Source organism: Anser brachyrhynchus (genome assembly GCF_964034855.1).
Source record: "Anser brachyrhynchus genome assembly, chromosome: 3".
NCBI classification, from domain to species: domain Eukaryota; kingdom Metazoa; phylum Chordata; class Aves; order Anseriformes; family Anatidae; genus Anser; species Anser brachyrhynchus.
The window spans coordinates 65082246-65109388 of NC_137696.1; the positions used below are offsets into that span (position 1 = coordinate 65082246).

Here is a 27143-nt window from a genome sequence, read left to right on the forward strand (position 1 = left end):
AGAAAAAAAACACTTTTAGGATGGTCCCAGTTCCTCTCCCCTTACTCCTTGACCACACACAAATTCACCTGAGGCGGCAGTTCTACTTACGGAGTCTATTAACTGGAGTGTTTCTGCAAATTCTAAGAGATTCTTAACATTATCCAGGATGTTGCTCTGGTGAACAATCATGCACCGTGCGGGGGATGCACTTTCCTCAGGTAAGCAACCATGATCCACCGGTGGAGATGGAGTACAGTGGTGATGTTCCCCCAAACAGGAAACAGGTGCATTGTCACCACTGGTCCTGGTATTGTCAGCAACCGTGGTGCTGTGCCAGCCGGGGTAGTTTGACGTGTGGTTCTGTGTCTAAAAGAAGAAGGAAAAAAAAAAGAAAAAGGAGGGGGGGGAAAAAGGCAGAAGGAACTTAGCAATGAAATTGCACAAGGTGTCAGATGCCACTGGAGGAAAGATAAAAGTAGTTGCATCATCATCTAAAAACTTATGCCTATGAAACAATTGTCAAGATGTTTCCTTTCATCAGTGCAAGATCTTGTTTTAAGTAATATCAGCATCTTATTTGTTATCCCAAAGTTACCTCATAATTTACTTCCAGGATTATGAGCATGTATCATGACTAACATATTATCAATTCAAACTGCGTTAACTCCAAAAAGTTCAAAAGCTGTCTGCAAGTCATTTTCTGTGAGAAGCAAGAAACGGCAGGATTTCCCTAGTGAGCACTCAGCACTGTAAAAGGCTAAAGGGTTTAGAGTTAGAGTTGCTTTTATTTGCTTATCTCCTTTTCTTCTTCTATCCCTGTCTAACGCTACAGCTTACACCAATGCAATGAAGAGGCTGTCAAATCAACGTGGTTAGGAAAGCAGAAGAACAAATTAACAGAAGTTTCTTTCCAGTGTGATCATGCAACAGAAGAAATTGCAAAATATTAACTAAAGTTAAAAAGTGGCCAAACTAACGTATCATGCATGCAGTTGTTTTACTATTAATTTAAATATTACCCAAAAATAAAAAATATATATATAAAAAAAAGAAACTGCTGGCTATCACCTATCTTCAAAAATAATTTGGGGAGATTCTTGGCTTTGGAGATGGTGTTAAGTGACTAAGTAAGGTTTTTCACATATTAACATCCAATGGCATATACAACAAAGTGTGAGAATTCAGTAATAGCCAGCATTTGTTCCACACATGCAATTATGAAGGATCTAACACTATTCGGAGAAGTAAAACGAACTGTCAAACATGCACCAAGTCTGAAGCTTACGAAGTATAAAACACAGCTGCAGAGAAGAGTACAACAGAGAAGAAAAATCTAACATACAGGCACTACATTTTCATCACATGAACCATTGCACACTTTCAGAAATGCAGATCCTATTGATTTAAGATCTGTGGGATTTTTCATTTTAGTACGATCATCACGGTTCCAATATTAGGTAATATTACAGAGCCCAGCCCTGCTCCCATTTTGCAAAGTAAAATACCCACAAATTGATTTTTTTTATCAAAGAATTTACAAGGCAGATACAGAATATACATGTGCTATGTTTCATCCTTTTAAAACGGAAATATAGAGCCTTGATTAGTATCGAAGGCAAAGGGGGAGTAAAAAGTTAAAAAGACAAGCACTGGGGTAATGCTGCTATCCCTCCATCCAAGCACACAGTGACAATCTTACTGGTAATGCCTGCTGCCCTTTCAGTTCATTCTCAGTCGACATTAGTAGCAACTCTAATTCCTTTATTCGTTTTTCTTTCTCAGGGTCTTCATCATTATAGTGTCTCTGAAATTAAGAGTTAAGGGAAAAGAAAAGATAAAGGTCTGATAGGATGTAGCAACTAAAATGCTTATGGCTTGCCGTCCTGTGGTTATAATAGCCAAATTAGACTCAAAGATGAAACAAACGTCAATTGTGTTTTCCACTATCAAAGTCCCTGCTGAATTTCAGTACAGACATTTGAAATGGAGAAAGTGAAAGCTACCACACCAGAAGACAACTATTGTGTGTTAAATTCACTTCAGAAAAAGCAATTATTAGCCTTGTCAGAACTCCCCCACCTTCCCCGTTTTCTCTCCACACATATTACATTAAAATGTTTCCTTAATGTAAGATGTTTGCATTTTGACTTAGCAAACGTTTAACAAATTGACTCTCGAAATGATGTTCAAATTATCTACCTGAATAGCTGCAGCAGCTGGCTGAGGAACATTGACAATATTTACATGCAGTGCTACTGGATATGGGATCTGACCAGGGACCTAGGCCAAAAAAACAAAAGACACTGTTATCTGCTGGCATTGTGAATTTGTGTTAAACAAAAATTTGCTTTTAAAATTTATAAGCTATGGAGACAAAATAGCAAAAAAAATCCAAAAACATTTACAAGCAAAATGAACAGCTTTTAGGAATATGACAGTGAGCATTACAGAGGAAGAAAGAAAATTCATATATGAAGTATGTACCCTTCCTGAATGAGAAAAGATGAATAATTTATAGATGCATTTGTAAGATTTTTCTAAATTGAAGTGAAAATGCAAAAGATGCAATTTATTATCGTCTAAAACTCTACAATGTAAGTGTTTAAAGCAGTGGCCTGTTTCATTATTAATCACTAATAGGAAAGGAATCAGATTAAAAACAATACTTGTTTACTTGGTTCTGACAGACAACCCATAAACAGAATATGACTAAAGTGAACGTGGGAGATTTTGACATACAATACAGAATTAACCAGATTCAACTGATTTTCAAAATGCATATATATTCACCACTGTCAGAAACAGTACTCAAAACATTTCTATTGCTTACAATACACTAAAACCGCTAAACCTGATTCCACCACCTGAACACCAGCAGTCAATTTGAAGTGTACATAGACCCATCAGTGCTTAAGTCAAAGCCATCCTTGCCTGACCTCAAACACGTCCTCGGAGACCGGGAAAAAACCCTTCGCTCTTCCTGGAATCAGATACGGCCAAATCGCACCCACCCATTAAACAAAGCAAAACAAAAATGAGAAGCGTTTCTCGGGAGCTTACGTTCTGTGGCTCAGTGATGTGGTAGTAGGGGTAGTCACTGCCCAGCGGGGGCTGGCTGGCCACCGGGAGCTGGGCGGAAGGTGGGTTGTGAGCAAAGGCCATCAAGTGGTTGCTCTTCTGAAAGCCGGCGGCTGCCGAGGAGTGGCCGGCTTTGGAGGACTCCTGCAGGTAACCCTCCTGCTCAACCTTGCGGCGCATGGTGGAATTCCAGTGGTTCTTGATAGCGTTATCAGTCCTGCAACAGAAATACCAATGTTAAAAGTGAGGGGTGCTAAAAGCAAGTGCTTCCAATTCAGACTGAGGTGAACAGGCAGGAAACTGCTGTTAGCATTTCTGTTTAAACCTCGAGCCCTTCCCTGACCATTCTCTGGCCCTGACCTTTACAGACACTACTCTCAGCCTCTCAGGAAAGATGCTCACTATAAAAGGCAGGGAAAAATACAAATGAGGTACTGTTGTTTATACACTTTTTGAAGCCATCTCTAAGCTTGAAGTACTCAAACTGTGAGACATTAACAACTTCAGCTTCACCTCTTTCCCATGAGGTAAGGTGACAGAGAAGGCCAACAACCCTTTGAGACTGCCCTGAAGACTGCCAACGTCATCTCTGTAAGTCTTACTGTTTTATTGTGTTCCACTGCTGGGAGGAAATATTATGGATACGGAGCACAGCTGTGAAAAGACTAACTCCCAAAAAACTTTCCAACTGGTCACCTAGACAATGACAACATTGTCCTATGTACACAAATCCAGTAAACAAAGCTGTTGTGATTTTTCTTAGCTGCAGGGAAACTGAGATTCAAATTCTCAAATACATGAATCAGAAAAAGAAAACTTATCAGTTCTGTGAGACTGTAAGAGTACTCTTAGCAACAGCTCCTCTACTTGAAAAAAAAATCACCACCACACGATACTGTAGACATCAGTATCTGTGGTGTGTGAAGGCTACAGTAAAACTTTCCAAGTGGCAACTGTTTTCTTGTTTTCTTCTTCGAGGCAAAAGAAACTTATGGAATGCCCACTTAAAAGGATATCATGATCTCAGGCATTACAGTTACATCTTGAAAATGTTTTGCCAGGTAACAGGAATAAAAATGGAAAGGGAAAACCTTCTTTTGCTTACATTATTTGCTTGACTACACTTGATGTTGAGTCACTTTTACTACAGAGCATATAAGACACAATCTCTGAAATTGCACACAACTTGTGGATATATTTTCAATGAGACAAGTATTTCTACGACTGGAGTCTGAGAAAGTCAGTTTCTCCTATTTTATATGTGGATTTTTAACAGGTCAAAAATGTCTGGGTGATTCATGAGCAATTACACATGTTTGAAGCAGCCTTCTCTTAAACCATTTTGAATAAACGGGATGTCACTTTGCAGGTATACCCTTAGCTGATCGTAATGTTCCACTTGCAGAGTCTGATCCTTCACTGTTAAACCAATTGAAATCTTGTCGATTAATTGAAAGCACAAAATAAGACTGCACATACATTTAGGAAACTGTCATGGTCTTGCTCTACTTACTGTTTTTTTGACTATGGCAAACATTAAAAGCACGTAAAAATATCGTACTGTTCCACATACTGACCAAATAGTACAGTTCCCCACCGAGACAAACACACATTGATGTCACTGGCTTGCCAGGTTTTGATTCCAAAATTTTTGATGTATAATGTGCAGGCCGAGGCAACTGAAACAGCCTGCTCAGACCTGCAGCTTTTCCCTTTTTTTCCTATTTAAAAGCTGAAGGTATATATCATTACCGTCCAGGCAGCAACTTTGCAATTTCTGCCCATCTGTTTCCCAGTCTCTTGTGTGCCTGGTAAATAATTCTATCTTCCTCTTCTGTCCAGGAGGTTTTCTTCACTTCTGGATTCAAATGGTTGTGCCACCTCTCCCTGCACTGCTTTCCAATCCTTCCCTTCAAATGCTTAGCAATGACAGACCAGCGCTTTGGACCGTATTTCTGCACGAGTTCTATTACCTTCAAAGAAGGACATAAAAACTGCCTGTATTTAATGATGCATAATGAATCAATGATTTTTGTTTTTTTCTGTGGTGGAGCAACAGTTTCAACAACATTTCTCAAATTTGCCAAGGTAAAACTAACACATGATTAAGGTTCCCCATTTCCCATTTATACTTTTACCCAAAAGGAAAAAAATCTGGCAATAATTAAGACATTTCTAGATTGCATTTCTATGTGACAGTGCTGTAAAGCAACATGAATTAATTTGTGTAGAAAACTCAGAAATCACAATGCAAACAAATACTCAACATTGATACTAAAGGATCAGTCCTGCCTTAGGCCACATTACAGGTGAGACCACTAAAGTCTCTAGGAGTTTTGCCCCAAAACATGGAATCCATTATTAAGGTATTAATCAGATGGAAAGGAAAACTGATTACCCTTTGATCCTCCTCTTTAGTCCACGGACCCTTGATAAGTTCTGGGTTTAGTACCTTCTGCCATCGGTGCTGGCACTGAACATCTGTCCGATTCTAATGAAATGTAAAACATGCAAAGTAGATCATTCTTTGAAACAGATGAACATAGACTGATAATGTTCTTATCTAGGTACACTTGTCCCCGACATATTCCACTGCCAACTACGATGACTAAACACGTGGGAGTTTTGTAATTGAACTGAAGACATGTGAGTGGTACAGTAGGTCTGTACTGTACTAAACACTTAAGACTTGGGAAGTCTAAGAAGAAGGTGCCGAACTATCAGCTTGCTCACTGAATTTGATAATATTTCCATAGTTTCTGCAGTTATGACTGTATGGCCACAACTACACAAGCTGTATCTTCACCATCTGGTACAATAGCTGTCATGCTTTCACATGTAGTATTTCTACAAGAGCTGAAGTGTTCACAAAACAATTATTTTCTAAACCACTCACTTATAATTCACCAAAGCTACTTTTCCTTTGTGCTAAGACATTTTGTTTCAGTGTTATATTGACTTTCTACTGTGCAACATCTCCCTACCCTCCACTGTAGCCTGTCTGATGTTTCCCAACCCCTCCTGAGAAATGCAAGGAAAATTAAGGTAAGGGTTTCCTCAATATTCTAACCAAACTTCTGAGGTCCCCAACTGTGGAGGTTTTATATCTCCTGAAAAAAAAAAAAAAGAACTATGAAAAGCCACTCCCCCTTCCCTTACTTGGAAACCTCTGATAAAGAGTTGTCACTAGAACTGGAAACAGAAACCAATGTCCACCTACAGGAAGGAAATTGGCAATGACTTTCCAGTCTTCTGTGCCATTCTGCTCCACAAGCTTCTTCAGTTTCTCATCCTGAATCATTAAAAAAAAAAACAATATTGCAATCTCTTAAAATGCAGATGAGATGTATTCAAAAAAAAGTGGCCCCTTTTTAGCTCCTTATGCATTTATTTCTTTTGTTCGGTCGTGTCCTGAGAGTAAGGAGAGGTGGTCTGTACTCTTCTCATATTTTTAATTGCCTAGATCAGGAGAAATTGATTTTGGTAGGTTCTTTACTGTGCTGTAGGAGAAAGACTGACTTTTTCTGTGCTCTTGTTTGGCTTGCATTGACATTCCCATTTTACTGCTCAAAGCAATGTAACTGTTACTCTAGTACTGGATTTACAGGAGCGCATGGATGTTTAGATGCCAAGCATCAGAAAAACAATGAAATTCAGTAACACTCAGGCACCCAGCTGTCTGGAGACCTCTGAAAATCACAGCCTCAAGCTTTAAATGTCTCGCAAGTAATGGGAGTTCCAGTAATTTGCTCATTGCTGGTCTGCGTACAATGAATGCGCAATAAAATTAATGGCTCCTTTTTGCTCCTGATCTTTGTGAGGGAGTTTTACATACTTGCAAGAGCAAGAAATTTGTCCCAGTATTTTTAATAGTAAGGCCAGAAATATAGACCCTGAAGACAAAAGAAAGCAATGTCATGTCCTGGGAAAGATCGAGGTCGTGCAACACAAGAGAGAAGTGCCCCAAGAGATAAGAGAAGGGCAGCGACCCTCCCCTTCCCCATTAGCGCCTCCCAGTCTGCTCCCAGTTCATGTGACAGGAAAGTGGCCATTGGGCTATGCTGCCATCCCTTCCTCCCACACTGTATCATGACCACATCCATCTCTGCAAGAGTAGGCTATGATTTAAAAAAATAAAAAATGCTTACAAGAGGTGACCTCCCACTGTTTATATATCAATATACATTGTCAGAGAGGAGAAAGTCAAAACATAAATTAATAACCGTATTAATGTATTTCACAATAAGCTCAAACCAGTTAAATGGCCACAGGACATCCACCTGGCGAAGGAGTTTGATACCAGAATTTATCTGGAAAGTCAGCACAAGGGTAGTGTGACTAAGACGCATTCTGACCTTCAGAAGCAAAACACATTCTGAATGCTCAATTTTGGTACCGCTGGGTTTCTTTCTTCCAGCTTTTAATTTATTTCCACTCAGAATCATAACGCCGCAATTAAAGTGCAAATTTCAAATGGCACAAAAGGACTGCAGCAGTGTCTGCCACAGTTGTTTGCTGCTGTGGGACACTGAGCACACGTCAGTCCTCGCATGGCAACCATTCTCAAACAAAAAGAGGCAGCGCTAGCAGCCCAGCATTGCTGCAGGTGACTCTTGAGCTGTTTCTCCAACAGGGATTGCACTGACTCAGATACCTGTAACATAGACCTTGGTGGCCATTTTAAAAAAATGGCACTTATGGGTTTTATTTAAAAGAAAACAGTGATCCTCAAAGCTAAGTAAAGCACTGAATGTAACTAATAGGTGGAAAACATCCTTGTTCATGTGCATGACATTGTCATTGAAGTTGGCATGCAAATAAGTAACTCAGAGAAGAACGTGATCCCTGCTCTCTCTCCGGCTTTTCACATGCTGGAGATGAATTAACTCGTATGTACCTCTTCACGGGTCCACCTGGTTTTTCCTAGGTGACGTTTTCCAGTCTTAGGAAGCAGACCATCATAATCATGATCGTACATCTCGACATCTTCTTCATCGTCATCACTACTGTATATACTGCAGAAGGAAACACAGGGAGACACAGAGCGGAACATGAGGACTTGAGCTGCTTAATTACAAAGCACACAAAAAACACTACAATCTTTACAAAGGTTACACAGATAAAAGTTTTAAAACTTGCACAACAAGATTTTGTTCTGCATTCTGTTGTTCTAGTATTCCGAACTGGTTCTGCTGTTTTTGGTATCCACAGATACAAGCAAAGGGCTGGCAACCTTCTTATTACTGTGCATGTTTAGACCTGCTCATACTGTTAGATCAGTGGTGAATTACACATTTGGCAAACTTTCAACCAATGAAGGTTTCAAATTAAAATACAATGTTTGGGACAATAAAGAGAACTAGAGGCTGTGTCCATTACACAAGTACACACTCAAAATCTTTAACTCATGCCACACGTTCTGAAAAATATTAGGGGGTTTTTATGTTTAATAGAACAGATAGCGCTACTGTTCCCAAGTAAGATAGACTGTGTACAAATACAAAAAGCTGACCAGTAATAACCTTGTCTGAGACTATCTTTATGGACCCTACATGTGAAGTCAGAGGTTTCTCTAATTAAGTAAAGCCAGTAAGTGGTAGCATTAATGTGCAATAAACGAATATAAAACGTGCCTGCCATTTATGGGTCTAGACAGACAAGGGCCGAGGACAAGGATATTTAATATCCTGCAACCAACAGATGAATGACTGAGCCATTTTATACTACCCAGTTTGCTAACTTAAGACTTTATTACCTCTACTCCACTTCTAAATACCTCATAGTGTTTTTGAAATACTCTGCTACTCACCTAATTCATGACTAAGGGATTTCCCCAGAGGCTATCCATGGGCAGAAAGGACTCTGTTACTGCTTTCACAAACAGCCCTTGCTCTACCCAGTTAACTAAAGGAGTGTTTTGCAACAAGAGCTGTCTCTCTGGTGGGAAATGTTTTATTTCCAGCTTCTAAGATATGAACAGCAGTTTTGACACTTTAACTGAGCGATGGAAACCACAGTGCTAGAAAAGGGGCGATGTTAAGCTATCTGTGATGTATCTGATGGTGGGGTACGGTACGGCATGTTTAGGTGTGACTGAGACATTCAAATCAAGTCGTTTTGTAATAAAACAATCCACTGTACCCTCCGCCAGGTAACCACCGGGCATTGTTTCCCCTGTTATCCCGTCGTCGGGAGATCACGTATTTAAGTCGAGCTGCAGCGAGGGAGGCACGGGCTGTTCAGCCAAGATGCCGACACCTCCCCAGACGCAAGCTGCTGAGCGTAGGCTCTCCGAAACGACGCGGGGCTAATCACGCCCTCAGCCCTCAGGCCTGCGGCGTGTGCCCCGAACCCTGCGTGCGGCAGGATGCTTTCCGGTGCCCGCCCCGACGCCACCGGCCTCCCCCCCGGCCCCTGCGGGGTGCCCCTGCCTCGCGCCCCGGTGCCACCGCCCCACAGCCTGCATGGCCCCGCAGGCACCGCGGCGCCGTGGGGCCCGCACGGACGGCGGGTTCGCTTCTCGGAGCGGCACGCGGAGACAGCTGGGCGACGGCCCGGATGCCAAAGGAAGCTCTGCGGCTCCATTTCCAAGTATCGGTTTGAAAACGAGTTTCGCAGGCGGTAAAAGCACCCGGGACGCGTCCCGCAGCGGGGCACAGCCATCCCGCCGCGATGCCAGCGAGGCAGCCGGGTTATTTAAATAACCGGGGCCTGGCGGGCACCGCCGCGGCACGCAGCGAGCCCCGCCGTGCTACCCGTGCTCTCCAGCAGGAGAGAGGGGCCATGGGGTTTCAGGACGCCCGGCACCTTCAGAGGAGCAGCGGGCGCTGGGAGAAGCGTCGCTTTGCGCCTCTGCCCCCCGGGCGCGGCTCCCTGCGGCAGGGGGTGAAGGGGGCAACGTTACGGGGGGGGGGGGGGGGGGGGGGGGAAGGAAAGGAAAAAAAATAAAAAAGGAAAGAAAAGAAAAAGAAGGAAGAGAAAAAAAGAAGGAAAGGGAAAAAGAAAGAAAAGGAAAAAAAGAAAAAGAAAAAGAAAGAAAGAAAAAGAAAAAAATGAAAAAAAAGAAAAGAATAAAAAAAAAGGAAAAAAAAGGGGGGGCGGAGAGGAAATGACTCGCCGCTGCTCCCGTGACTGAAGGAATTCGGGCAGCGGCCCCGCGGGGCAGAGCCCGCGCCCGCTCCCGCCGCCGGCCCCGCTCCGCTCCGCGCCCCGCGGTGCTGCCGCAGCCCCGGCCCCGCCGCCCCCGCTCCCTCCGCCGCCGGCGGCCGAGTCCGCACCCGGTGGGGCCCTGCGGGAGGCGCCCGCGAGGCAGGCGACGGCTGCCCCTCGCTGTCGGGAGAGACAGCCCGGCTGATTCATGGCCAGCCCCGGCGGCACCCCCCCGCCAGCACCGAAAGTACGGCCCGGCGCTCGCCCGGCGGCCCTGCGCCCGCTGCCGCCCCGCGAGCCCCCTTTCCCCTTAGGGACGCGCCCCGAGGTCCCGAATGCCGCCCGCAGACGGGCAGGGAAAGGCGGGAGCACCACTTTCTCCCCTGTCACACGCAGCCCGGCGGGAGGGGAGGGGAAGCGGGGAGGATGCCGGGCTGCAAAGAGAAAGAGAAAAAGCCTCCACGTGTCCGACCCGCCGTCCCCGGCTAATTAGACAACAAGCCCGCACTGCGCGACCGCCCCGCAGCGGGGGACGCGGCCACCCCATCCATCTATATCCCGTCCCGTCCTGTCCCGTCCCGTCCTGTCCCGTCCAGCCCAGCCCGCAGCCCCCGGGGCGCCGCTGCCCCCGGCCCCTGGCGCGGCACGGCACGGCACGGCGCGGCGCGGGATGGCACGGCACGGCACGGCACGGCACGGCACGGCACAGAGAGGCCGGGATCGCCCCCGTCCCGGAGGCGAGCCGCGGGTGACAGCTCCCGCCGAGCGCCCCGTCGGAGCCGCAGCTCCCGCAGCCGCCCGCCCGCGCCGCCGCACCCCGGCATGTGGCGAGCGGCGTGTGCGGGAAGAAGCCAAACCTGGCGGGGCGCAATCGCACCGGCGCTCCTGAAGGCAAAGGGGCCGCGGCTGCAAAATCAAGCCAAGAAGAAGAGGAAAAAAAAAAAAAAGGAAAGGAAAAAAAAAAAAAAAAAGAGTCCAACCCCGCGCCCGCCGCCCACCTGCCGTCCCACCCCGCCGGCACTGAATGAATGAATGGGACGGGACGGGACGGGACAGGACGGGACGGGACGCGCGACCTGCGCCCGACATCTTCCCGGTGGGCAGCTGCGGGGCGCAGAGCCCCGCCGTGCCGTGGGCACCCAGCCCCGGTCCCCCCGGCACGCGTGGGGGGCTCGGGACCGCCCGCCCCGTCCGGGGGCCGCCGCTTTGCCGGCGCCTTCGGGGCGGGGGGCCCCCGGCGCTGCCGTGCCGCGGGGTGCCCCGGTGCCGGGCGGGGGTCGGGGGTCCGCCGAGCCGCTGCCCCCCCGGTCCGAGGTGTCCGCGGCGCCGTGTGACAGGCGGGTTACCTGTGCCGGGGTCTCCGGGCCATCCTCGCACCGGCCGCTGGGGGAGGAGGACGGGGGGAGCCCGCGCCCTGCTGCCGGGCTGCGCCCAGGCGCTCCGCCGCCGCGCACCGGAGTGCCGAGGAGCCGCGGGAGGAGGAGGAGGAAACAGGTTGAGATTAAAGAGTAAACTCTGTAAACAGAGATGCCATCAAACAAAGGCCTTTTGGACACTCCCCCTCCCGCCAAATCTGGCGCCCCTGCAGTGCGCAGGCGCCTGGCGCCGAGCGGCGGCCCCGTACCGCGGCGGCGGGGCGCGGGGCGGGCGGCTCGGGGCGCTGCGCCCGGCGGGGCCCCCCCGTTCCTCCCCCCCCCCACCTCCCTCCGCCTCCCGCCCTTCCTCCCGCCGCTGCCCGCCCGCAACCCCCTCGACGGTGCGGCCGCAGCCCCCGCGCCGGGAGGGCTTTCGCTGGGGGCACGTCGGGGGGACACGGGGACCCCCACCTCGCGTGGCGCAGCGGGGATCCCCGCCCCGCTCCGGGGTGGGGGGGGCTCGGCGACCCGCGGTGGGTGCCTCGGTGCCTCCCCGCCGGTCCTAGGGGCGCTTTTCGGGTGCACCTGCTGCGCTGCCCGCGGCAGCCCTCGCCCCCCGACGGAAAGTGTGAAATGCAGGGGGGGGGACAGGGGGACACAGTGGGGTGCTGCCCGTGCCGCGGGGGATTTTTGCTCTAGTTCCCCTCGCCGCTGCCAGGCGCTGTGGATGTGCCGCCGCCGCTCGGGAGAGGCGGTGGGTGTCCGCCGAGCTCCAAAGAGCACATTTTTTGATACAGAAATGAGTCAGGACGCGAAAAATGGCGAAACATGCAAAGTTCCCAGGCTACGCTGCACTTTGAAAAATCGGGGCTCTGCGGCGCTTTCGGCGCTCTCGCCCTTTCCTCAAAGGCTCGCGGCTCATCAATGAGCCGCCGCCGGGGGGGGCCGGGCCGAGCCGGGCCGGGCTGGGCCGGGGCGGGGCCGCGCCTCCCGCCGCGGGACCGCGGGCGAGCCCCGGGGGGGCGGCCGGGGGCGGCGACCGCCCCGTCGGGTCACCTCGGGCCCTCGGGCCCCGTGTGTCCTGCAGCGGGAGGGATTTGCCCTGCCCGCCCGTCTCCCCTAGCCGTGAGGCGGCGTCTTCACGGGACCGCTGGTTGTCCCGAGTGATGAGCGTGTCGTGCCTGCTTCGCCCTGCTCACACCTCCGGCGGGAGCTGCCCGCCTCCCGGCCTCCATTTGCCTAGCTGTGAAATGGGTCTGCTGCACCAGGGGAATAAGTGCGGGGGGAAGGTGCTTTGTGCGGCGAAATCTTCCCGTCTTTGCACAGCGTTTCTCTGCCAGGAAGGGAGTGCTTTAATGCTAATGGCACTGGGAGAACTGGGAAACTAACTCAGCTCTGTTTTGAACCCAGATTCAGGAGTTGGACTCGATGATCCTTGTGGGTCCCTTCCAACTCGGGATATTCCATGATTCCGTGATTCAGATAACTTTATGAAGTGTGTGCTGGCATCAGCAGAGAAGTTGGGTGCTCAGATCCCTCTATTTTGGAGGTGGTTTTGGGGTAAAGATTTGGGGAGTATTGGGTAAAGTATTTGGGGATGAAGGAAATCAGAGAGAAGATATAAAAACTGCATGGGCTCCTTTGAAAAGATATCTCAGTGTCCACACTGTAGCTGAGTGTTGGGAATATTGCCTTTCGTTCCTTTGGAAAAAAAAAAAATAAAAAAATAAAAAAAAATCCAGAATCAAAGCTGATAATAATCCACAAGAGTATATATATATATATATATTTGTGAGCAAAATGTTGCTTTCATTATAGTTAATGGGGATGACACTTCTACAGCTCTGCTAGGATCTAATCCCAAATCCTTCGCAGGCAGCTATTTAAAGAGAGACTTCTGAGCGCGGCTCTGCAGGGGTGAATTGCTTACGTATGTAGGAGGCCTGATGCTGGGCCTGTAGTCAGTGCAGCTACAAGTCTGTAGCAGGGTGCATTAGATCTGTAGTTAGTAGGTACTATTTATTCTGTGTCTGAAAATGTGCATTTCAGTGAAATGGTGTGGTCATGTTGCCTACAGTTTCCCACAGAGGTACAAACTGAACTGTGCAAGGTTATTTCTTCCTGCTTCTGTGGGAAGCACTTTCCCCTGCTGATTTTTGCAATATTTCAATGTGAGCTGAGACAAATCCAACATCTTCCCGATTTGGATGTAAATTTGCTGAATAAATGCGAAGAATGTCTATTGCTCTCAAGAGAACTGTTAATATGCACAATTTTCTTCTGAAGGTTTTCTGTAAGACTACATTTTTTCTCCAGTGACTCTGAATAAATACTTTTTTTTTCTTCCCAGGTTGAAAAAAAATACATTTGGTTTATAAAAATACTTAAAATTGCAAATAAAACACATTTTTATTGTGTTCAAAGTAAAGAGGGAAATAACAACATCACTCCAGGTTTAAAGATCAGTCTTCTCCAAGTCTGCATATATAAAAAGCACTAAAATCAGTAAGGCATGTACATACACTTCACTGGTGTTGCTTCATTTTTAATGTTAAAAGTTTAGCTAAAAATGAACCATGACTCTACTATTTTATTTTCTTTCCTGAGCATGTGTATCCTGAGGCAATTTGGGGTGTGAGGGTTCTTTTTAGTAAATCCTCGCCAAAGCCCTAAAGGAAAAGAAATCACCCTTCTGCATCTGAACTTAAAGATCATATGCCCTAGATGTGCAGTAGTAGGCTTCTTACATTACCCTTCCAACTTCATTAATTAGTGATGTCTCTGAGCCTATTTATAGTAATTGCATCAACTGACGTGGCAATTGTAAACAGTATAACTGTGTGTTCTGGTGATCTTTTACTTACACAAATTATACAAGTAATTTAATAAAAGTAATTATATAAATGGTAAATACACATTGAATTACCTGATTTCCAGCACCTCCTCTGCAACAAAAACCTCAAAGTGGAGTTAAAAGCATGTTAAGAAAATTTCGAGAATCCTAGTTAAACATCAAACCCACGATGTGTTGTGTTCATCCTTAATACCTTCCTGTAGTGATCTACCATTTAGCTGGCATGACCTGGGCCAAGTATTGCCAAGGCTAACCAAATAGAAAAGGAATTTTAAAGGAAGTTTATCTGGGAGAAGAAGAGTAGTAAGCCCTTACACTGGGATTTTCCAGATGGATCGGAGGTATCTGCATAAACTCTTTTCAGACTTTGGAAAATCCCACGAGCCATCTCTACCTATGCGTTATTCCTAATTTTTCTACGTTTGTCAAAGAATCTGAAAGGAATATTGCGAAATCAGTGTCTAACAATTTATGTGATCACAAAAGCATTTCTTTCTACCATGAGTGTTATAAATGCTCACCTTTCTTTCCTTCTGGTCCGAAGGCATCTTAGAGTGCCAGAAGCATTTTTATAAATGCATGTTAATATCTGCTTTTTGTTTACTTTCTGCATTTCTCTCAGATTGTGCAGCGAAAAACAACAAGCAACTTTCACTTTTTTTAGTTTCACTTTTAGACTGTAGTTACTGTAAAGTTTCAAATGCAGTTGTGGTATTTTTATCATTGAAAATCATTTTTTTTTCTGATATTTTGGCAAGAAATATTTTCAATAATTATTGTTAACACATTTGAAGCAAAATAAAAAAAAAAAAGTGTGTTTCCCCCTAATGTAGACTTCCTAACATAGTTGCTCTTAAAATAAGATAAGGGTAGATTAAAAACTCTGGGGAGAGAGGCAGGGGATTTACTCTGGTTTAATACCAGTTTACTGCTGGTTGTGTCAAGCACCAAATCACTTAAAGGAGTCTGCGTAGCCAGGTTCCTTTACTCGCAGATGTAGTTTATGTCCAACAATATTTATCAACATCTTCCTTCCAGTAAAATGTGTTGGTTGCGAGCACATGCCTGGCACCCCTGGCGTCGGGGAGGGTTCCTGCCTCAAAGGCAGCTGGAGGTGTCACCGCACCAATTTGTGTGGCCATGGGGACCCTGAGGGCAGCAAGTGCCTCAGTGGGAATGGCTGCCCCCTGCCCCGCTGAAGGCCGACGTTGTGCGGGCCTGGTCAGGGCCAAAACGTGTGGTGAACTGATGGGCCTCAGGAGATGTGGCCACCTCCATGCCACCAGATCAGCAGCTGGAAACTGCCGTCTGTGCAGAGCCTAGGGCTGCAGTCTCTCCTGCAGGACCGGGCTCCCATTCCTCGTCACACTTTGCAGCATGTCCATGTCTTCAGAGAAAGGAGGAGCTCTGCTGACTCTCCTGCTCCAGCCGTGTGGACGGCATAGCCTAGATCTTTAACATTCACACATGGTTTCAGCACATGCACTTTTAGAGCCCGCTACACCACTGCGTGAGCCACAGATTATACCAGAGCACCTACGCTGCAAATCTGCCTCGCGTTCTCATACAGAACTAGAATAAGAGAGCAATGATGTAGGCCGATACCAGCCGACTGCCTTATTTCTTCATTCATTTTTAAAGTGAACATTGGCCTTAGCCCAGGTCAGGTAGCAGTAAGTATTCAGTGATAAGGTTAGACTGAATCAACTGAAATTTTGTATGAAAAGGACTACCAACAGAATAGGAGCACTGTTCTCTTTCAGGTGTAACATCTAGGTTCTCCATGGCTAAGTCTTGGATGATCCCATCGGTTTAAAAGGTAAAGGGAAACCAAGATGGACCTGGGCTGCTGCTGGGAGACAACTGTAGGTTCAAGCTACACAGTACCGGAGCGAAAGGAAGGGACACAACTTGGTGAAATTAGGATCTCGAGTGAGGGAGTGAAGGTAAACCTTCCACGCTTCAGCAGAGGTTCTTTTTTTGTGGTAAACCCTCTTTGTTTGTGTATGGCTTGGAAGGAGAGCAATGCCTGAGGCCTTCCAACTGCAAAAATAGAGTACTATAGGAACCGAACATATGTTGTACAGAAGCTGTTATTTCATTTGTTCTGAAACGGCACAGTATAGTAGGTGCAAAATGAGGCTCGGGGCAAGTGGCACCGGTTCCTTAGGCATCAGCAGAACCGCGCAGAGCAGGCTGCCCGAGCAGGGCGGGCTTGGTGGTGCTGCGAGGGCAGCCCGCGTTGTGGAAACGTACCACACAGAACGATTTCATTAGTTTTTTCTTGTCAAAACACAGCGCTGACAAGAAGAAGCACTTGTTGCACCTACAGCTCCATCTTTTTTTAACCTCTAGCAGGTCCCTAACATTCAAAGCAATAGAAAATTAGCAGCGTGGTGGGGTGCTGACATTGAATGTTATCAGCGCACCCGGAGCAGTACATCCTTTCCACCTACTCTTGCCACACAGGAGACTACGCGTATTCTTGCCTTTATTTTACTGCTAGCAACGAGTATTTCAAAGGCAACTGCTGTGTTTATTTATTTATTTATTTTAAACACGATGTGATAAAAATATTAGACAAATTTGGTTAATAATAGAGGGTAGGACAAATAAGTGTAAACATAGGCAAATACGTTTATTTTCTTAAGTGATTCATTTAAGCATTCTAATATGTCAAGACATAGCAATATGCCTTTCAAAATGATAAAGTAAACTCTATTCACAAAAGAAGTGATTTGCTCTATGTACAGTTTACCTAGAAGGGTGTGGTTACTATAATGTATGCCCGGCTGGCAAGGAGAGTGGCTTTTGTTCTGTAGCTGCTTTTAAATTTGTCCTCTGAAGTGCACCTTTGCACTGCTTTAACAGAGGATCCAGCCTGCTGCTTTTCTCCCATTTTTGCTCTTGTAATGTAAATTGACTCCTCCGATGTTTTTTTGAGGTACTCTAGGTTTACCCTGGTGTAACTGAAAGCTGAGCTTAATCTGTAAACCATAGTAGTGCTGCTGAAGGTAAGCACATGCAGATAAGTTTATCCACTTGTGCAATGCAGAACACAGCAATGTCTCATAGATGCCCACTGCTTGAGGTTTCCATGTCACACCACTGGGGAGGAAGGCGTGATCCTCCCCTTACAGCAGTCTTTCTGTCATCTTGTCCTGTTGACTGTGATACATTGGAAGGAAATACATTACATTTACACTGGTTTAAATACCAGTGTGGACAGCCTCTTGTCTCGTCAAGCCCATTGGCTATAAAGTCCAGTAAAAATAAAATTATAGAATCAAAAAATTTTGTACTGGAAGATAAGTAAAGGAGATGTGTCTCCTATGGTCCTAACTCACTCATTGGTGTGTTTTCTTAGAGGCTTTTTAACAGGCTAACTCATTACTAACCCCATCTTGTAGAATTGTCGTGGACACTTACACAAAACCCTGTTTCCCACTTAGTCCATTATCCTCTTATAATAATCCAATATTTTAGATGCTTGTACCCTTCCCCCTCTCAGTCTTTCTGCCAGCATTGCACTAACTGAGTATCATGAAGTAGAATCAAACACCCCCTTCCTTTTTTTCTTTTTTTTTTTTTTAATTTTCCTTCACACTTGCCCTGTTGCTGTAGTAGCCTAATGTAGGCTGCATGGTAAAACTTTTCCTTTCGCACTGTGTTTGTTTTACATCCTCAGGCCCAATGTCACTCCTTTCTATATTAGTCAGTAGGAGGTGCCAAAAGATTGGCAAGAAAAGTAATCATTTCAGGTCAAGGCGAAATTAATTACCTCCCTTTTATATCTTGCAACCCTTGTTACCCACTGCTGTTTAAGAGCTAGTCAAATTATGTTTGCAGTAACACTGTGTATCCAAATAGCGCCGTGCTCCTTCCTGACTTCCTTGTGCCCGTAACCACTTCCATTTCATTCAATTAAACTTCTCCTGCATCACACCATTAGCTTTGAAAGAAGTGCTGGATCCTAACTAGAAGTAAGGCTAAGTGGATAAGGAGGTGATTGCTATTGTTCTGAAACAATCACTGTGTTCTTATTGAGTACCCATGGCCAACAAACTTTGTGTATTCTGTTTCAAAGCGCACTCACAAAGTGCTTTTTCGCAGTAAATTTTCAAACTGAGAGCACCATTGCATCTGCATTCATTCACATGCACTGGTTTTCCAGTGTTGCAAATGGTTTGGGGACCTGCAAAAATATTTCCTGAGGTACCCTGTAAATGTTCATCGACAGCACTCGGAAACTTGTGGTTTGAGAGCTCAACCAGATAGGAAAAGGATAGTCAAAAGCATTGAACAGGCAGTATGCTCAGCTTCCTGAACAGAGGGCGCCTAAACAGAAGCTGGTTGCTTGTTTTTCTTTAGGGATTTGAGCCTTACTGCCGATTTTGAAGAGGAGTTGCTGCAGTAAACCAGTGGCATAAGTGAAAGGAAAAGAAGGTCTACTGCAGGACTGACTTGCTGCAAGTGTTTGCTTTTTGTAGCTCCGTTGTGCAGGAACTACAAAGATAAATTGTGAAAATGAAAACAGCTTTAGAAGACAGGTGTCAAAATGGAATTTTCTGTGCTTTCCTTTACTTCTCCCTTCGGTGAAGGGTGGTGAGTTATATAGAAAACGATACTTGGAAGACTCTTTCATACAGTTCTTATTTAGATACCCTAGTCTCTTGCTGTGCACTCGCTCACACGTGTAAGAGAAGCCATTATCTTTTGCAGTCACACTTCCAGTGCTTTTATTATGTTCATTGCTAATAATTGCACTTTCTGGACACACTGGTGTTTGTATCTCTATTCTTTAATGTTTTATTACTTTTGTGTTGTGCTTCCCATATGTTTCCAGGGAGAATTCCCTTCTTTCTTTTACTAGTCTTGTTTCTGCTTGCTCTTTCTGTGTATGCCAATTAATAATGAAGGCTACGCATGTGCTTCCCCTCCCTATGGCACAATGTGGTTTTCTCTAGCTCTCACTTTTTGTGAAAAGTAGGCCATCTACTGTTGCTTTCTAGTATGGATTATAGATCGCCCAGTACATGGCCACATTATGCATACAGCTTCAAAGGTGTGCTGCCCAAGTGGAAAGCATATTCTCCGATGTATATGCAGCTATTATTTTCCAGAGGTATTGTGATGCAAAAGTCTCCATAGCAAACTGAATTACTTATTTATCTATTTATTTATCTATTTATTTAGTGGTAACCAATACGTTTGAGTTATGTGTTCAACTGTCATAATCTTTCAGTTTTTTATTTTTGTAAAGTAATGATTTTTTTTTTTTTTTAATCTAAGAATTTTCCCTGAATAGATGTTTTCCAGAATCACACATTAAGCACTTTTCCCCTTTCCAACCCTCACAGAAGTTAAAGGCCAGCAGATGACCAGCTAATGATTTAGACAGTATTAGTGACAGTTTTTGTCAGTTTTGCACGTTTTTGTTGTTTGGTTTTGTGTTGTGTTCTTTTTTTTTCTTCCTTTTTTTTTTTTCTTTTTTTTTTTTTTTTTTTCAGTGTGGTTATGAACAGAAAAGTGACTTTAAAAATTGAATCTTGCTAGTATACATATCTATTCTCCATATGTCTTCTGAGTCATATCTGGATAGTATATTGACAAAAACAAGCTCTAGTGTTGTCAGCACTGTCAAGCACAAAGAGCTGTGAAGAGGGAGCTGGATCATCATCTGCCTGTTGTACCACAAGGTCAGCAGTTGGGTTCTGATTTCTCGGTTATTTTTGGAGATGCTACAGAAACTGAGCATTGAGAGTGCTTAACTTCTTCTCGGAGGTGAACTTGCTTTGGGTGCAATTGTTTGGACTTCAGTTTGATGGGGATATGACTGCTAGATAAAGATCAGATATAGCCATATACAGCTTTTCTGGTCCATACATTTAGGTCAAAGGTGGATATTTTTTCCTCTTCTTCCTGTGAGAACTGGCTAAGTGAGTTGTCATGCAACATTATTATTGGAAAAAATTTCCTTTACTTAGTCACCTATTAGTCTTAAGTCTGTAATAAAATATTTACTACTTTGTTCATTAAGAATAAAGCATGAGTGTACTAACTTCATTATGCTGAGTTCATTTTTTGTTCACTTTAAATCATATATTATTTTTTAGTGTCTTACCTCTCTGTATGCTTTCACATGGAACTCTCACTAAAATGGTTTATTCCAGTTTCAGGTAAAATGCAGTTTTCAGGGATATTCTCTTTTGTCAGTGAGAAGGACAGGTATGATGGTAGTTCCTCTGTGGAGCGATTTTTTTTAAACACACCAATTTTACATAAGCAAACATTACAGAACAATTCCATCTTCTTGAGAATCTGATTCTTTTTAAACTGGTCACTATGAGAAGGCAGTCTTGCACTGGGTGTGATTGCTGTGCAAAATAAAAGGAGGAAGAAAGGAGGCAAAAACTTTCGTAGCTCTGACAATGCTAAAATGAGGTGGATCCTTAGTGCTTAGTGGGTAGAAATATGGCAAGTAGAGGCAACTCACTTTTCTTAAACGAGACAATTAAGGCACCAGCTAAATTGCTGGGAGGTGCATATGAATAAGTAAAGCATCCCTCCTTACTGATCTATAACTTGTCAGATGTTGCTTTAACTCAATGAAGAGGCCAGTGTCTGCTTATACACCCACACTCTGCACAAATATAGCTGGATAGTAGGACAGCTCTTAGGATGAGGTACCAGAAACCAGTTGTGACAACACACCAACTAAGTGCCAGCATGGATCCATGACAAATGACGTCTTGACAGGCATGTAAGGACTGTACAATTATACAGGAAGGGGCAGGAATTAACCTCAGATGTCCTAAATTTCAGTGTGGTAGGCTAACATACACACACAGTCACACACAGACAAACACACACATCCTCTCCTCTGGTACCAGCATCTTCTAGAGATCCAGAATGAAGCTGAAGACATTTACCCTGGCTCAGAAGAAATGTGCTTCTGGAGGAATCTGGACAGAACTGAGAAACATTTTGAATGCTTCTAATGTAACTGATGTCAACGACAATATTTAAATGGTGCGTCCCTAGTTTTCAGGCTTGGTCAAATAAGTGTCCTGAGCTGATTACACTGCTTGGAGCTGCTGTAAGGATGTTTTAAACATGGGCAGAAATCTCGTATCAGTTCATACTTCACAGGTTCCTTTGACTGTTCAGCTGTGAGGGATAAAAACCTTCAACTGAAGTAGATATGTATTACACATATTTTTACATTTTGCACTACCAGAGGTTCCTTCTGTTGGAAAATCATGTGATTTTTTGACTTCAGATACCTCTGGGCCTTGCAATGTTGCTGTTTCTGTTTAAATGTGCAATTGTAGGCACTCCTGATAATACCTCAGCATTTTCTGTGGAAACACGCTAATGATTTTGCTGAGACAAATTTTCCTGTGATTTTGCAGATATTGTTCACCTTTGCTCCTCATCTTAAATTCCCATCTAAATCTAAATGGTTCAGAGACGACTGGACATTGTCATAATATAGTCTGTACAACCTCTATCTTCTACAAATAGATGGATGAACAGACAGATGAGAGTTTTTTCAAGCGTCTGTCACAGAGAAGGCAAGTGCTTCCCTGTGAATTCTGTTTTATTTAGCTGACATAACAGGAGCTGATCTGTACGTAGCTGTGCCAAGGAAGGATCATCTTGTCTGCACATTTCTTCCAGTCTCTGCCTTTGCTTGAGGATATTGAAGGCTGGTGATAAAGCGGTGGAAATTATATCTTGCCAAAAAAGCTTTGAAACTTTGCCCTATAAACCATGGTCATTTTTTTTTAATAATAGTTCCTCTGGAATTCCCCAGTAAGAAAACATACTCTTAACCTTTCCAGTGACATTTTAGTTGCACTTGGCAATCACACAGTTCATAAGTATTTTGGCTAATATTCTAGCCCAACTGGCTATTTGTCTCTCTATAGTGCAGAATGATTGACATCCACTGTTCTGGCCTTCCTCAGACAAAGCTGGCATTATCAGAAAATCACCCTTTCTGTACTGCCTTACTCATATGTCAGAATTCAGAGAGTCTCTGGCTTTTTTTTTACGTGTTCCAGCCTACTATGGAAATAGTGTTGTGTTTTTTTTTCAGCAGTTTCTAAAAGCCTCAGGGCCTTCCTGTCTTCTGTTCTCAGTTTCCTCTCCAGGTTTTAGGGATTACCCTTACCCTATAGAGGAATATGAATTTTGCTTGTAATTTGTGACTCACTACTGTTCAAAAAGGCATGGTATTTCGAGATTTTCTTCTCTGTTTTATCGGGTTTTGGTCAGGCAAATGTAGTTTTGTTTGTTTTGACTTTCCCAAAGAACAATGGCTTGTAGATTTCCATGACCTTGTGGTGGCCTTACTTTCTTCCACAGAATAAATATATTTAGATTTTTGTTTCTGTAAGTGGGTGACATGCTGGGATATCCATTGTTATGAACACTTTTTGTAGGACAATGTCATGCCTGACTTTGGAGTATATTACCCCAATAGCTTACTAGTAGAAATGTTGTGTAAGGAACTAGTCATGGAAACTTTACATGATTTCATACAAAAGAGGAAATAAAGAGGACTGTTCTACTTTTACATGGAAAGGAGCAACACCAAGAATACTTTTTGTTTTACAGGAAACATCTTTAAGGCATTTGGTTACTGAAACACCATTTTTCTTGTAGGGTGTTGGAAAAGACCCATCACTCTGTATTCCTTTCCTATTCGATATAGATGAGCTGACTGCAGAGGATGACCTCAGGGTTGCTGTAGACAACAGTGAAACTCACAAGAGATTCATTTGTAGAATACATGTCTTCGTCTGGTCTCATTTCACAGGAGAGCAGCATGAAATGCACTAGCTACTTCCTTTTGCAGGCGGAAGATATTCTCCCCTTGCAGTTACCTCCTGCTCTCTCTGAATTAGTAATGGTGATGTAGGCCCTTGTTCAAGGAAACACTTTTGCACTTACTAACCTTAAGGAAACACTCAAACCTTCATGACCTCCTTTAATCACGCATTTCAGATTGGTACTCAGTACAGAAGTACAGATGGCTCAGGCCTTCCTGAATTAGCTTCTTGTGCCAAAAAGTGGGGAAATATTGCCAGTACCAAAGATTAATTTCAAAATTTAAAGTATTGGCCAAATGGAGAAGTAGGAAAATAATTTTGAGAATTTGCAAGCAGGAACGCCTACCCAAGTCCACTTGTGATACCATATCTTGGGGAAACATATCTATCTGCATGATGGCTTTGGGAGGGTGGTTACCTGAATGCACTGCATTCCTTCCAGGATTTTGCCAGTTTGACTTTGGTCTACCTGTATGCTGTGTTGCTTCATCCTGCAGGAGCTGTTACTGTGGTGCCGGGATCTCTGGGCTAGTTCTTCCAGACATTGTCAATAAATGAAGTCTAGTGCTCTGCATCGCTGCTGCCAGAGCACTGCTACCTCTCCAGCATTTTGTCCTTGCCTCATGTTTTGAGAGACACGCATTCTTCAAACGCTCCCTTTGAACTTCTGTAGCAGTTGTATTGTCATGATGGTGCAGCTCAACTGATTGTGACCCTGTGGCCTTCCCATATGATGGATCCTAATGAATGGGATGTGCGTTGTCCCTTCTAAAGTGCCTGTTCAAGGCTGGTTCTCCCCTTACCTATCTAGGGCAATGCTGGTGAATTTTAGCTTGGATAGTAATGAAGATCCTTGTATACTAGCTCTGACAAAAGAAACTAGTTTTAACTGTTTAAAGCTCATATACTTACCTTGAATTTGGAATTCCACTTTCCAGGCTTCATCAGCTACTAACGCAAGTAATAGAGCCTAAGAAGAATGTCCTGCATGCTCCTCCTTAGTACCTTTTGTTCGGCACACAACTGAAAAATGACCTTTCCTCTGGCATTTCCTACATTTTGCATTTCTAGCACATCTATGATGAAGATCAGACTTTAGGTACTGCCTACTGCTTTGATTATATATGGTTGCTATGCTTTTCTGTGTCCTGTCATTTCTTGGAAATACTTTTTTAATGTCTGTCTCAAATATTTTGCTAAATGCCTGACATTTCTTAGGGTCATCTCAGTGGTGTTCTTTAGGATGCCAATGGTGTATGACTAGAAAGCCATCCATCAAACCTTTTCAGAAATAACAATTACCAGGTTGTCTCAACTTTAATTGTTCTTACAGAGTTACATCTTGGCAAATACTTCACAGCCTCCCTTTGGCTGCACTACCACTTTTTAGAGCTTTATTTGGACATAAAAATAAATTCAGTTCAGTACAATTCAGTTTCCTAAGGCTTTCAAGGCTTTCATCATGTGTTTTTTTTTTCCTCCTTGATTAGGAAAACTGTGATCAGCAAAGCAATGCTCTCCATTTACTACCCTATTGCAAATTAAGGGATTGCTTCTTTACCTTTAACTGTCCTTGTGTTAAAACTTGGTAGCCACGTGAGAATTCCTCCCAGTCTGGCTATTCAGTAACTGTCAGCATTTTAGTGCTTTGGAGTGCTAAGATCAGACTTAGGTTTTTGTCTTTACAGAGTTAAAGTTGTTAAAATTGTTTAGCTTGAAATCACGCTGGAAAGCACATTAGTGAAAACAGTGCAAAATGCAGTATGAAAGCTATTGATATTGTTCAGCGTGACTCATTAATTTAGCTTAACTATCTATTTTGGATAAAATGTATATGAATTGCACATGCTTTGAACTGATTTTACTACATCAACTTAACTGAAAATGTAATTTTAAGACTATATAACTTTTAATTTAGAGAATCCTTACTGGTGATATATAAATAATATTATTTACAATTAAAATTATATTTGTGATTTAAAAATAATAATAAAATAAAAAATAAATAAATAAATAAATAAAATAAAGTAAAAGCTACAAGCCAAAGTACTTGGAGAAGGTGCAAGATACAGAGATAAGAAGTAGCTGACTTCAGTGTTTGTAGATTAGTTGCCTCATTCCTGTACTGAGGTTTGAGCATACAAACTGCAATTTAAAAAGCTCTCAAACTTTTGCATGGCAGTTTCAGAGGTGATGGGTGAGGATATGTAAAAAATCATGGAGAGGAGGTAAAGTTTTAAGTGGGGTAAGAAACAGGTTGTTAGAAGCAACAGAAAAATATGTGTACATATGAGTATGTGTAAGTATATACATCAGTTTAGACAGACGGAATTGAGACTCAGATGCAAGCCTGAATTTAGTTCTCAGTTCTTTAACAGGCTGTTTTCATGATGTCATGCGTCTGCCTCTTCTCTGTAGAGAAGAACAAAGCCCAGAATATAAAGCATGAAGCTCCGTTCTAGATGGGATGACTTCAGTAGCAATAGCCAGCAGCAATTTACACAGGTACAACTTCCTCAGGTGCTCAAGTGTACTCCTGGAGTTGCTGAGATCACTTGTGAGGCTAAGAGTTTAAGTGAAGAGGATTGCACACTGCCATGGACCCGCTGCATGACGCAAAGCACATCACCTACCTTAAGCGTGTCCAGCTTTTGGACTGCTACAAGTGGTAATAACTTTTCCATTCCTTAGAGGACATTGCAAAAGTTAGTCCACTAAAGTTCATGAGAGTCACTGAAATGATCATGATATAAATCAAATGGAAAGTTACTGAAGCAAAAAGTTCTCTGAGAAATATCTTTCTTTTAGAACAGTTTCTCCTGCTCCACTTCCTTCTTTCCACACAGGTCAGCAGGGGCAGACACAGCTGTATTGACTTTTGTGATCTTTACACATTTTTATTAAATAGCACCTAGGCAATTTTCTAAAAGGGGAGCAATACTTATGCCTTTTTTAAAGCCTTCTACATCTTTGGCCTGAGAAAGTTCAGCTTGGGTTTTTATATCAGATATTTAGGTCTGTTTCTTCCTGGAAGACAATGCAACATGGAGGATAATGGTATCAGTGTCACCCATACAAGTGAGACCCGATTAAATAAGGTGGGACTTTTTTTCATCTGAATTATTCCAAAATCTATTTTCCATAACACTTAATCACCACAAATGCCTAGACTATTTGTGAGAAAAACTTCCTTGTTCATTTTTAATATTCTTATCTTTCTTCTGAGGCTTGAGGGAGCTCAAAACGCAAGGAGGATTGCTAACAAGGGAAAGTCTGATCTATAAAAGCAGGAAGAAAACAAAGCAGGCAAAAATTTGCATGAAGTATATGTTCTTTTAAAACAGCAGGGAGAAACATACCATGCCATATTTTTTTATTCTTACAGAACATGTTGTACAGCAATACTCAGAGCCTCCGTTACAAATGATAATAGCAACAATATTAACATGGGTCCTTATCTGAGACCTACTGCAGTCAGTTAAGGACTTCCATTGATTGCAGTGGATACTAGATCAGGCCCTTTCAGAACACATTCTGGTCAACTCTTGTCCAACCGTTATTTCATATGAGAGAAATGGGTTTTATCTCCTTTGTGCACTCCGGGCTTCTATCAGCAGAGTGACATCCAAGCGAGCGATCCAAGCCCAGGAGAAGCCCAGGCTGTTCCGCTAGCGAAGTGCGGAGGGAGCGGCAGCTTTTAGGGAGCATCAACATGACACGCGAGAGAGAAAGGGAGGGGAGACAGAAAGAGCGGGGGAAAATAAATCACAGAGGGAGACTGGAAGACGAGGAGGTAGAGAGGTATGAAAGCAGTTCTTCAGTTTTTCTAAAACAAAAATAGTCCAGTCATGTTAAGACCTGAGCAGGTGGGAAAGTACAGCTTCA

The 27143-nt window shown here is 43.9% G+C and overlaps 1 protein-coding gene across 7 annotated transcripts in view; it reads right to left on the bottom strand.

Annotated features, from left to right (window-relative positions):
* MYB (MYB proto-oncogene, transcription factor) overlaps window positions 1-11834 on the bottom strand; it is a 29455-nt gene extending 17621 nt beyond the window's left edge. Inside the window, exons 1-9 of one of the 7 annotated variants that reach the window (XM_080583723.1) lie at window positions 11556-11834; window positions 7958-8075; window positions 6281-6352; window positions 5459-5551; window positions 4813-5033; window positions 3043-3277; window positions 2182-2262; window positions 1682-1786; window positions 91-348 (exon numbers count right to left, since the gene is read on the bottom strand). In XM_080583723.1, the coding sequence (XP_080439849.1) occupies window positions 91-348; window positions 1682-1786; window positions 2182-2262; window positions 3043-3277; window positions 4813-5033; window positions 5459-5551; window positions 6281-6352; window positions 7958-8075; window positions 11556-11578 (1206 nt within the window). In that variant the 5' untranslated portion in view covers window positions 11579-11834. Of the gene's footprint in view, window positions 1-90; window positions 349-1681; window positions 1787-2181; window positions 2263-3042; window positions 3278-4812; window positions 5034-5458; window positions 5552-6280; window positions 6353-7957; window positions 9148-9201; window positions 9952-11555 lie in introns of those variants that run through there. The other 6 variants (XM_080583724.1, XM_080583728.1, XM_080583725.1 and 3 more) reach the window with 6 other exon arrangements.
* Window positions 11835-27143: the final 15309 nt, after the last annotated feature.